Below are 12,296 nucleotides of genomic sequence, written 5' to 3' on the forward strand. Positions count from 1 at the left end.
ATGTAGCATAATATGTACATACTTTTGCATTGGGCTTTTTCACTTTAACCATAGATCTTGAAAATCCATATCATTTATACAGCTCTTCCTCATTTCTTTTCCTTAGAGTTGTGAAAAACTCCAAGGTATCTATGTTCTATAGTCATTCTCCTACATTTGAACATTTAAGTGGTTTTGATAATATTTCAATTAGAGATAGCGCTGAAATGAATAATTTTGTGCACATATATCTTACTATTGGAGTATATCCCCAAAAGTGGGATTGCTGAATCAAAGGATAAATGTATTAGATATTGTTAAGTTATCCTCCATTTTGCATAGCTACCAGCAATGTTTGAGGGTGCCTGTTTCCTCATAGACTCAATAACAGCACGTATCGAATTTTTGCCAAAATGGTAGTTGAGATTTCTTTGTGTACTTTAAAACCTTAATTTTTTATTTGTTAAATTTACATGCAGTAAATTTCACTTTTTTTAGTGTAATATTCTGAGTTTTGACAAATGCAAACAGTATGTAACCACTCCAACAATTAAGGAGAGAAAGGTTGCACCTTCACAAAAAAAATCTCCTTGTGTGGCCCTTTTGTAGTCAATCCCTCTCCCCACCTCCAGTCCCTGATAGCTACTGATCTGTTCACTTTCTAGAATGTCACATAAATGGAATGATATGGCATATCCAACTGTTTTTTTTGTATTTTTCATATTATTAGTGTCTCTTAACATTGTAATTTCTTTTCACCTCTCTATATCAAATCAAATCTCTTCAGAACCAGCTCTTTTCCCTTTCATGCCCATCTCTTTATCTCTCGAGCTTAATGAAATTATTTTCCTCTGTGTGTGTGTGTGTGTCCCACCAGGGCCTAAAAGAATGGTCATATGATATTCCAACGCATGAAAATAAATCCAAATTACGGGTGATTGATTTTGTTGCTGCTTTTCCTCTTGAATATATTATTCTTCTTCAATAAAAAATCCCAGTTTTATAACTCACTATGATACCCACATAGTGGAGAAGGAAATAGCAAACCACTCCAGTATTCTTGCCTGGAGAATCCCATGGACTGAGGAGTTTGGTGGGCTACAGTCCATGGGTCGCAAAGAGTCAGACACGACTGAGTGACTTCACTATGATATACACAAGACCTTTTAGAAGAAACACCCAAAAAAGATGTCCTTTTCATTATAGGGGACGGGAATGCAAAAGTAGGAAGTCAAGAAACACCTGGAGTAACATTATAGGGGACTGGAATGCAAGAGTAGGAATTCAAGAAACACCTGGAGTAACAGGCAAATTTGGCCTTGGAATACAGAATGAAGCAGGGCAAAGGCTAATAGAATTTTGCCAAGAGAATGCACTGGTCATAGCAAACACCCTCTTCCAACAACACAAGAGAAGACTCTACACATGGACATCACCAGATGGTCAACACCGAAATCAGATTGATTATGTTCTTTGCAGCCAAAGATGGAGATGCTCTATACAGTCAGCAAAAACAAGACCGGGAGCTGACTGTGGCTAAGATCATGAACTCCTTATTGCCAAATTCAGACTTAAATTGAAGAAAGTAGGGAAAACCGCTAGACCATTCAGGTATGACCTAAATCAAATCCCTTATGATTATACAGTCAGAAATAGACTTAAGGGACCAGATCTGATAGAGTGCCTGATGACCTATGGACGGAGGTTCATGACATTGTAGAGGAGACAGGGATCAAGACCATCCCCATGGAAAAGAAATGTAAAAAAGCAAAATGGCTGTCTGGGGAGGCCTTACAAATAGCTGTGAAAAGAAGAGAAAGTGAAGTCGCTCAGTCGTGTCCCACTCTTTGCGACCCGTGGACTGTAGCCCACCAAGCTCCTCCGTCCATGGGATTCTCCAGGCAAGAATACTGGAGTGGATTGCCATTTCCTTCTCCAGAAAAGAAGAGAAGTGAAAAGCAAAGGAGAAAAGGAAAGATATATGCATCTGAATGCAGAGTTCCAAAGAATAGCAAGAAAAGATAAGAAAGCCTTCCTCAGCGATCAATGCAAAGAAATAGAGGAAAACAACAGAATGGGAAAGACTAGAGATCTCCTTAAGAAAATTAGAGATACCATGGGAACATTTCATGCAAAGATGGGCTCAATAAAGGACAGAAATGGTATGGACCTAACAGAAGCAGAAGATATTAAGAAGTGGCAAGAATACACAGAAGAACTGTACAAAAAAGATCTTCACAACCAAGATAATCACGATGGTATGATCACTCACCTAGAGCCAGACATCCTGGAATGTGAAGTCAAGTGGGCCTTAGGAAGTATCACTATGAACAAAGCTAGCGGAGGTGATGGCATTCCAGTTGAGCTGTTTCAAATCCTGAAAGATGATGCTCTGAAAGTGCTGCACTCAATATGCCAGCAAATTTGGAAAACTCAGCAGTGGCCACAGGACTGGAAAACGTCAGTTTTCATTCCAATCCCAAAGAAAGGCAATACCAAAGAATGCTCAAACTACCGCACAATTGCACTCATCTCACACACTAGTAAAGTAATGCTCAAAATTCTCCAAGCCAGGCTTCAGCAATACATGAACCATGAACGTCCTGATGTTCAAGCTGGTTTTAGAAAAGGCAGAGGAACCAGAGATCAAATTGCCAACATCCACTGGATCATGGAAAAAGCAAGGGAGTTCCAGAAAAACATCTATTTCTGCTTTATTGACTATGCCAAAGCCTTTGACTGTGTGGATCACAATAAACTGTGGAAAATTCTGAGAGACATGGGAATATCAGACCACCTGACCTGCCTCTTGAGAAACTTATATGCAGGTCAGGAAGCAACAGTTAGAACTGGACATGGAACAACAGACTGGTTCCAAATAGGAAAAGGAGTACATCAAGGCTGTATATTGTCACCCTGCTTATTTAACTTCTATGCAGAGTACATCATGAGAAACGCTGGGCTGGAAGAAGCACAAACTGGAATCAAGATTGCCGGGACAAATATCAATAACGTCAGATATGCAGATGACACCACCCTTATGGCAGAAAGTGAAGAGGAACTAAAAGCCTCTTGATGAATGTGAAAGAGGAGAGTGAAAAAGTTGGCTTAAAGCTCAACATTCAGAAAACTAAGATCATGGCATCTGGTCCCATCACTTCATGGGAAATTGATGGGAAAACAGTGTCAGACTTTATTTTTCTGGCCTCCCAAATCACTGCAGATGGTGACTGCAGCCATGAAATTAAAAGATGCTTACTCCTTGGAAGAAAAGCTATGACCAACCTAGATAGCATATTGAAAAGCAGAGACATTACTTTGCCAACAAAGGTCCATCTAGTTGAGGCTATGGTTTTTCCAGTTGGTCACATATGGATGTGGGAGTTGGACTGTAAAGAACTGTTGAACTGTGGTGTTTGAAAAGACTCTTGAGAGTCCCTTGGATTGCAAGGAGATCCAACCAGTCCATTCTGAAGGAGATCAGCCCTGGGTGTTCTTTGGAAGGAACGATGCTAAAGCTGAAACTCCAGTACTTTGGCCACCTCATGCGAAGAGTTGACTCACTGGAAAAGACAGTGCTGGGAGGGATTGGGGGTCAGGAAGAAAAGGGGACGACAGAGGATGAGATGGCTGGATGGCATCACCGACTCGATGGAAGTGAGTTTGAGTGAACTCCAGGAGTTGGTGATGGACAGGGAGGCCTGGCGTGCTGCGATTCATGGGGTCGCAAAGAGTCGGACACGACTGAGCAATTGAACTGAACTGAACTGATGATAAACAGAACTGGGACAAATAAAGGGAAAGTTCTGCTATGTAGGATTTTTGTTATTTTTTAGAAAAGGGATTTGGATATTTAAGACAACCGATTATGAAACAGAAACTTAAAAAAACCTAAGTGCTTTCTTACAACCTTAGTGTGCCATCCACCCCTCAAACTAATGACAAGTTAAAAAAAAAAAAAACTTTGCTGTCTATAATCAAATTTAAATTTGCTGTCTTAAATCAAATATAAGTCCTTGTTGGTGCCCGCCTCATACATCTAAAAGATTGCCATGAATAAGCACTTTAGAAAATAACTTTTGACATGTGCTCTGTTCAGCACACGTGGCACCGTCTTAAAAAATTCTCCTTCAGCAATATTGTTTTTCCTTTCTTGCCTTTTTTACCTTTTTTGGATTCGAAACACTTTGGAGGCCAAACGACAGGCTCGGGATAGGTCTTATCAGTTACATGGCTAGGCATAATTTTTCTAGAATAGTACACGAAAGAGGTGGGTTTCTTTTTTTGAAATTAATTTAGTTTTTTATTTACTTTTGGCTAGGCTGAGTCTTTGTGTCTCCCTGGGCTGGGGGAGGGGGGAGGTATCGCGCTGGTGGAGGAAGGGGCGGGGTTGTCGGGCAGTTTCTCTGGTTGAGCGGAGAGAAGCTACTCTCTAAATGCGATGCCCGTTTTCTCATTATGGTGGCCTCTGTTGCTCTGGAGCACGGACTCTGGGGCCCGCTGGCTCAGTAGCTGTGGCCTGGGGCTTAGTTGCCCTCGCAGCATGTGGAATATTCCCAGAGGGAGTAAGATCGAACAGTGTCCCCTGCATTGGCAGGCGATTTCTTAAGCATTGGACCACCAGTGAAGTCCGGTCGATTTCAGAGACTTCTAAAAGTATCTGAGGAGAAAATAAATATCCTGTTTCAGTAACCTTAGGCCATCTCCAACACTGAAAAGCCGCAATGCTTCACAACTGCGCAGGCGCGTTTAAAGAGCCTACACCCGCCATCTTTACGTTTAACGAAAGGGGTTGTCCATCATCCTTAGCGGACCAATGTAAAACCTCCAGACTATCGTTTTTGTATTGGCTAACGGAGACCAATTAGAAGTGAGCCGTCTTTTAGCGGGCGTTTGGCAGTACAGCGTCGTGACGTTTTGTGAGGGGACTACCGACAGGGCTGAGCTGGGCCAATGAGGAGAGAGGGGGCTGGTTTGCCTGTTCTCACGCCCAACCAACCCTCAGACCCAGCCCTAGGAAAGTTTCCCTTCTAGGCGGGAGAGAAGACGAACATGGCAGCGCGTTGGTGGCGTTGGTGTGTCTTTGCAATCATGGCGGTGGCACTGCTGCTTGTTTTCGGGGTTCCCTCAGCCTCTGCCCAGAGAAAGAAGGAGGTGAGGACGCTGTTTCCAGCAACACGGGCTTTTCCGAACGAGAGGGGCTTGAGAGAATCTGTTTTTTTCTTCCCAATCCCTTTCCCCGTCAGTTCTGTGTCTTTGGTGGCTTCAGTTCTGCCGTTTTTAGAATTGTGGGGTTCGCAAGAGAAGAAACCGTAACACTTTTTCTTCTGGGATTGTCGAGTCTGATAGTGATGCGGAGTAGGTGACAGCCTGGCTTCTGTAGGCGTGTAGATAAACAAAACTACGAGTTTTGACACTTCTTTGAATATGGGCCCCATCAGGTGGTGGAGGGAAGTTCGACTTTAGGTTCAAGGGGTAGAATATCTGACGCTGCTGTCAATAGATGTAACTTCCTTTTAGACGTGTAAGAACTATATTATGTAGCATTTTCACTTCAGGAATGAGAGGATTAAACAGAAGAGCGGAGCTATGCCAAGTTTATTTCATTGTCCAAAAAATTGATTGAAAGCAATTTCAGTTCAGTTGCTCAGTCCTGTCCAACTCTTTGTGACCCCATGGACTGTAGCACGCCAGGCTTCCCTGTCCATCAGCAACTCCCAGAGCTTATTCAAACTTACATTCATAGATTTGGTGATGCTATCCAACCATCTCATCCTTTGTCGTCCCCTTCTCCTCCTGCCTTCAATCTTTCCCAGCATCAGGATCTTTTCCATTGAGTCAGTTCTTCGCATCAGGTGGCCAAAGTATTGGAGTTTCAGCTTTAGCGTCAGTCCTTCCAATATTCAGGACTGATTTGCTTTAGAATGGACTGGTTGGATCTCCTTGCCGTCCAAGGGACTCTCAAGAGTCTTCTCCAAAACCACAGTTCAAAAGTATCAATTCTTCCGGGCTCAGCTTTCTTTATTTACGGGAGTGAAGTTCTTAACCCATTTTCAACCATTTACCAAATATCAAGCGTGCCAGCCATTGTTCTGGGAACTTAGTATACATAAGTGAACAAAACTAAGGTCCCTCCTTGTGGAATTTACTGGCTTTGACAAGTGGAGGAGATACAACGTTCTTTACTCACTGTTAAGCAGTCCAAGGTGAGGATTTTTTAACATTATTGTTTTGAAACATTTGTGACTTAGAGCCGTTTGCTCTTAAGAGCTTTACAAATTACTAGCAATTGTTTATGCGCTCTAATTTTATAAATGAGGAAACCTAAGTCCTAAGCTTACACGGTTAACCGTTGAAGAACGAAGACTAAGATCTTTGGTTAGTCTTAGCTATTTCCTGTACATTTTGTGCTTCCTTTTGTACACAATACCTGTGTGTTCGTGCCTCCTAAGTCGCTTTAGTCGTGTCTGACTCTTTGTGACCCCATGGACTGTAGCCCACCAGGCTCCTCTGTCCATGGAATTCTCCAGGCAGGAATACTGGAGTGGGTTGCCATGCCCTCCTCCAGGGGGTCTTCCCCACCCAGGTATTGGACCCCTCATCTAACATGCACTTTAAAAATGCTATTTAATCGGCTCAGATGCTTGTCAACTTGAGCAGAATTTTAAAAGAACCTGCCTTCTCTGAATATTTGCTGAGTATTTGTCCTATTCCATAAAAAAAGGTAGCATATTAAAACGAGTTACATATTAGATTGGCAAAAAGTGAAGTTAAAAATATACAATATACAAAGTGTACAAAATGAGCAAGCACCTATACTGGAACTAGAAATCGATGGGCTTTTTAAGGAGGATTCCAAGCTATTTTTTACGTGGAAAACAAGATGTAGAGCAATACATAGTTTTATATTCTGGAGACCTTTTATGTTAAAAAAAAACTACAAGTTAGGTATACATAGAAAGAAACCTTTGTAAGAATACAGAACAGTGGCTACCTCTGGATATTTGGGATTGTTCATTAGGGGAAGACTTTAACTTTTTGCCTTGTATGCTGGTATTGTCTAAATTTCTACAACCACCACTTACCCTTTTTAAGTAAAAAAGTGTAGTTTTTAATAACCAGTATTTCTACTAATTAAATTATTTATTCATTTAACCTCTCACTAAACTAGCAGGGGTTAAAGTACTTTTAAAAGGGATCAGCAATGAATTGTGCACTTTAAAATTGTTAACACAGTAGATTTTATGTTATGTGAATTTTATCTCAATAAAATATTTTAAGGAATCAGATTCTAACTCCCCTCTCACCATGCCCACTGTTCAAGACTGTTATGCTCTTGCAAATTTATTGCCATAACTGTCTAACTGATATCCTTGAACTCATCCTTCATAGTGTTGCCAGAGATGATAAGGAGAAAAACTGAAAACCAAAAGGTTAAAAAAATGTATTTTGCGAAGTACAAAAGAACTTATATAATCTGTTTCTTCGCAGACTCATCTCAATTCAAGCTCCTCCCTATACTAGCTGCAAGTCATGTGGGATCTTAGTTCCCTGACCAGGGATCGAACCTGGGCCCCATGAGTGAAAGCACTGAATCCAAACCTATGGGCTGCCAGGGAATTCCCTGGAAAAGAGTCAATGCATGAAGCATACCGAAACATTAAAAAATGGTCTTAATAATGCTAGGATGGCAGATAAAGTTTTCCCTCCGTTTACTCAGTTTTCAAAATATTGTGTAAAATTTTAAAGAGCATATATGTTAATGCAATCCAGGTGATCTTTAGCCAGTTACTCTGAGTCTCATTTTCCTTAAAGTAGAATGGGAAAATGCCTATTTCTTTTCATATTGTGAAAATTAAAGGAGATGGGCCCTGTAAAGTGCCTAATATATCTGGCATGTAGATGACGTTAGATGAATATTATAAAATAAAATTGTGTTTCTCTGCAGTATACATTTTTTAGAAATTTATTTGGCTGTGTTGGGTCGTAGTTGTGGCCTGTGGGATCTCCATTGTGTTATGTGGGATCTTTCATTGAGGCAAATGGACTCTCTAGTTGTGGGAGCTGGCTCAGTAGTTGTGGCACATGGGGCCAGTTGTTCCACAGCATGTAGGGTCTTAGTTCCCCAACCAGGTATCGGACCACCAGGGAAATCCCAATATAAAATATTTTTCAATTGATCTTTTTGTGTCAAGATTTTATGAAGATTATTCAGAAAATAAAATTATCTGCATATTTTGGCAAGTCAGGCAATACTGAAAAAACTTCTATATTCTCTGACATTGCTTTGAGAACTGATACATAAAAATGTCACATGCAAAAAACCCCAGCAATTACTTAGAAAATACCTTATTACCAAGAACCAAAGACTCAGTAGCATTGCAAAACAAGCGAATTGAGACATCCTCCAAAACTAAAACATCAAGAAGAAGGGATAGTGGAATATTTTAGCCCTCTCCAGGAAATATGTAAACTGAGAATAGACCAGATAGCATTTAAGAATTACAAATACTCTCTTCTCTGTTTACTGTCTTTGTCCTTCAGTTATTATCTGCCAATTATGTTTCCAGATCTGTTAAGTCTTACTCTTAATTTAAGGATAGAATTGGAAATTTATTCCTTAACCAGGAGTTTTCTAAACTAACACTTGTAGACTAGTGGATTATCAGGAAAGCTAAAAATCAAGAATTTTTATGAATAAACCATGATGGTCTAGAACACAGATACAATGAAGTAAGTTTTGAGGGAAAAGGAGGTGCATTTTAGAGGAATTCAGACTGGTGATGCTTAGCTTTATTCTGAAATTTAAAAGTAATCTTAATGGCAGGATCAGAATTTAAATGATAGTGAATTCTTATATGCTATCTTTGATAAGTGATAGTCATTGATAGAATTTGTAATTGTTAAAGCTTAATCTACTTTGCTAGAGCTAATTGAGATATTATGCAAGGAAGTAGAATAAAATTAAACTGTTGTCACTGCAATTTCTTATATTCCTAAAAGATTCATCATACTTGATTATTACTAACAGAATTAGAGATATTCATTGACTTCCTGTTAGCAGGATTATTTTGTGGCCATACTAATTTACATGTTTCAAGAGGAGAGAAAGACTTTAAGCTTACTACTTAACTTTGTTGGTATTATATTTTGATTGTGAATATTATCAGTCTTCTTTTTGTTTTATTTGAGTACTTGAAAGTAATGTACTCCAAGAAGGGGAGAAATAAATCTAGTGTTTTTTCATAGTAAACTTTTGTTTTGAATAAATATATCCAGAGCACATTTTAAAACTGGATGGATGTATTTTCTCAAATGTTTTTTTTAAACTAATTAGTGGAAAAAGTATTTGAAATAAAGTTGGTTCCAAATCAATTATTACTTTGAGTTGCTGAGTTTGGTTGATAAATCTCTTCATGTACTATCATCCTTGGAAAATGTGTTTCTTACTAATAACTTTAAAGTATTAAATAGTAAGTAGGAGGACCTGAAGGGCGCAGGTGACATTTTAACTGTTTACGTTTTAAATATATATATGTGTGTGTATATATATATTTTTCTTTTTTTTCTTTTTTTTTGCTGTACTGAGTCTTCGTTGCTGCTTGGACTTTTTCTCAAGTTGTGGAGAGTGGGGGCTACTCTCTAGTTGTGGTGTGTGGGCTTGTCATTGCAGTGGCTTCTCTTTATAGAGCACAGGCTCTAGGGTACACAGGCTTCAGTAGTTGTGGCAAGTGGACTCAGTAGTTACAGCTCCTGGACTCCAGAGCACAAGCTCAGTAACTGTGGTGCACAGGCTTAGGTGCTCCCTGGCATGTGGGATCTTCCCAGACCAGAGATCAAACCCGTGCCTCCTGCATTGGCAGGGTGGATTCTTTACCACTGAGCCACTAGGAAAGCCCCTTAACCCTTTACTTTTGATTATTATGACTTTGTAAGATAAAGGAATATCTAGAGAGTGATTAGTGGGACTTAATGTAGAGGCTATAGGAAAATGAAACTTTTGTTTCTGAGCCATAGCTTTCAGAAACAAACAAAGGGCTCTTAACAATGAATGAGAAGCACCCCTAAATAAGAAGTTTCTTCATTACTAGAGATTTACTCCAATGAAGAAAACTTTTAACTCAAATATTGAGAAAAGAGAAATTCTTTTATAAAATCAGAAAAGACGAGAGGAGTAGTAAAAGAAGTGTCTAGGAATTATTAAGGTATTATATGTGTTATATTTGAGTTATCTTGAATATATCACATTCTTCAACCATTTCAGAAACATGTGGAGGTTTATTTTTAGGAATGGTGTATTTTTTCCTGTTGTTTATAACTTAAATTGCTTAATGCTTATTTAATTTCTGTATATAATTGCATAGAAATTATATAACATGGGGTCCTTGCTCATAATAATTTTTTAAATATAAATTTATTTATTTTAATTGGAGGCTAATTGCAGGCTAAATTCTTTTAGCCTGTAAAAGAATTTCTCTTTTCTTTACAATATTGTAGTGATTTTGCCATACATTGACACGAATCTGCCATGGGTGTACATGTGTTCCCCATCCTGAAACCCCCTCCCACCTCCCTCCCTATCCCATCCCTCGGGGTCATGCCAGTGCACCAGCCCTTAGCACACTGTCTCATGCGTCGAACCTGGACTGGCGATTTGTTTCACATATGATAATATACATGTTTCAATGCCATTCTCCCAAATCATCCCACCCTCACCCTCTCCCAGAGTCCAAAAGACTGTTGTATACATCTGTGTCTTTTTTGCTGTCTCGCATATAGGGTTATCGTTACCATCTTTCTAAATTCCATATGTATGCATTAGTATACTGTATTGGTGTTTTTCTTTCTGGCTTACTTCACTCTGTATAATCGGCTCCAGTTTCATCCTCCTCATTAGAACTGATTCAAATGTATTCTTTTCAATGGCTGAGTAATATTCCATTGTGTATGTGTACCACAGCTTTCTTATCCATTCATCTGCTGATGGACATCTAGGTTGCTTCCATGTCCTGTCTATTATAAACAGTGCCGTGATGAACACTTGGGTACATGTGTCTTTGAATTCTGGTTTCCTCGGTGTGTATTCCCAGTAGTGTGGGATTGCTGGGTCATATGGCAGTTCTATTTCCAGTTTTTTAAGGAATCTCCACACTGTTCTCCATAATGGCTGTACTAGTTTGCATTCCCACCAACAGTGTAAGAGGGTTCCCTTTTCTCTGCACCCTCTCTGGCATTTATTGCTTGTAGACTTTTGGATAGTGGCCATTCTGACCAGCATGAGATGGTACCTCATTGTTTTGATTTGCATTTTTCTGATAATGAGAGATGTTGAGCATCTTTTCATGTGTTTGTTAGCCATCTGTATGTCTTCTTTGGAGAAATGTCTGTTTAGTTCTTTGGCCCATTTTTTGATTGGGTCGCTTATTTTTCTGGAATTGAGCTGCAGGAGTTGCTTGTATATTTTTGAGATTAATCCTTTGTCAGTTGCTTCATTTGCTATTATATTCTCCCATTCTGAGGGCTGTCTTTTCAACTTGCTTATAGTTTCCTTTGTTGTGCAGAAGCTTTTAACTTTAATTAGGTCCCATTTGTTTATTTTTGCTTTTATTTCCAATATTCTGTGAGGTGGGTCATAGAGGATCCTGCTGTGATTGATGTCAGAGAGTGTTTTGCCTATGTTTTCCTCTAGGAGTTTTATAGTTTCTGGTCTTATGTTCAGATCTTCAATCCATTTTGAGTTTGTTTTAGTGTATGGTGTTAGAAAGTATTCTAGTTTCATTCTTTTACAAGTGGTTGACCAGTTTTCCCAGCACCACTAGGAAAGAGATTGTTACAGAGATTGTCTTCTCTCCATTGTATATTCTTGCCTCCTTTGTCAAAGATAAGGTGTCCATAGGTGCGTGGATTTATCTCTGGGCTTTCTATTTTGTTCCATTGATCTATATTTCTGTCTTTGTGCCAGTACCATACTGTCTTGATGACTTGCTCATAAGAATTAAAATGTAGAACAGCAATACTGAAACTTCAACGCATACAAAATCACTTTGGGTTTATGTTAAAACTCCATATTCTTGGAATCCACCAGAAGCTTAAGATCCGCCCCTTCCCCCAGAAAGAAAATGGGAAATCACAGCCTTGATTAAAGACTTAAAGGCATCAGAGATGGTAAGTGATGTAGTATCTTAGCCCTTAATGCCAGTTAAAAAAAAAAGACTTAACAGGAACTGAAGTCTTATAGCAGCTTATTACCAGCTGATTGCAACTGTTGCTCCCAGACATTGTGACTGCAACTAAATCCATTACATAGTCTGATGACA

General features: G+C 39.3%; 1 protein-coding gene across 1 annotated transcript in view; it reads left to right on the top strand.

Annotated features, from left to right (window-relative positions):
• The first annotated feature begins 5,007 nt into the window (after positions 1–5,007).
• The window catches only part of MAGT1 (magnesium transporter 1), a 46,701-nt gene continuing 39,412 nt past the window's right edge, over positions 5,008–12,296 (top strand). Inside the window, exon 1 of the mRNA XM_052663115.1 lies at positions 5,008–5,133. Within this exon, the coding sequence (XP_052519075.1) occupies positions 5,032–5,133 (102 nt within the window). The 5' untranslated portion in view covers positions 5,008–5,031. The remainder of the gene's footprint in view (positions 5,134–12,296) is intronic.

This window comes from Budorcas taxicolor, chromosome X (genome assembly GCF_023091745.1).
Source record: "Budorcas taxicolor isolate Tak-1 chromosome X, Takin1.1, whole genome shotgun sequence".
NCBI lineage: Eukaryota > Metazoa > Chordata > Mammalia > Artiodactyla > Bovidae > Budorcas > Budorcas taxicolor.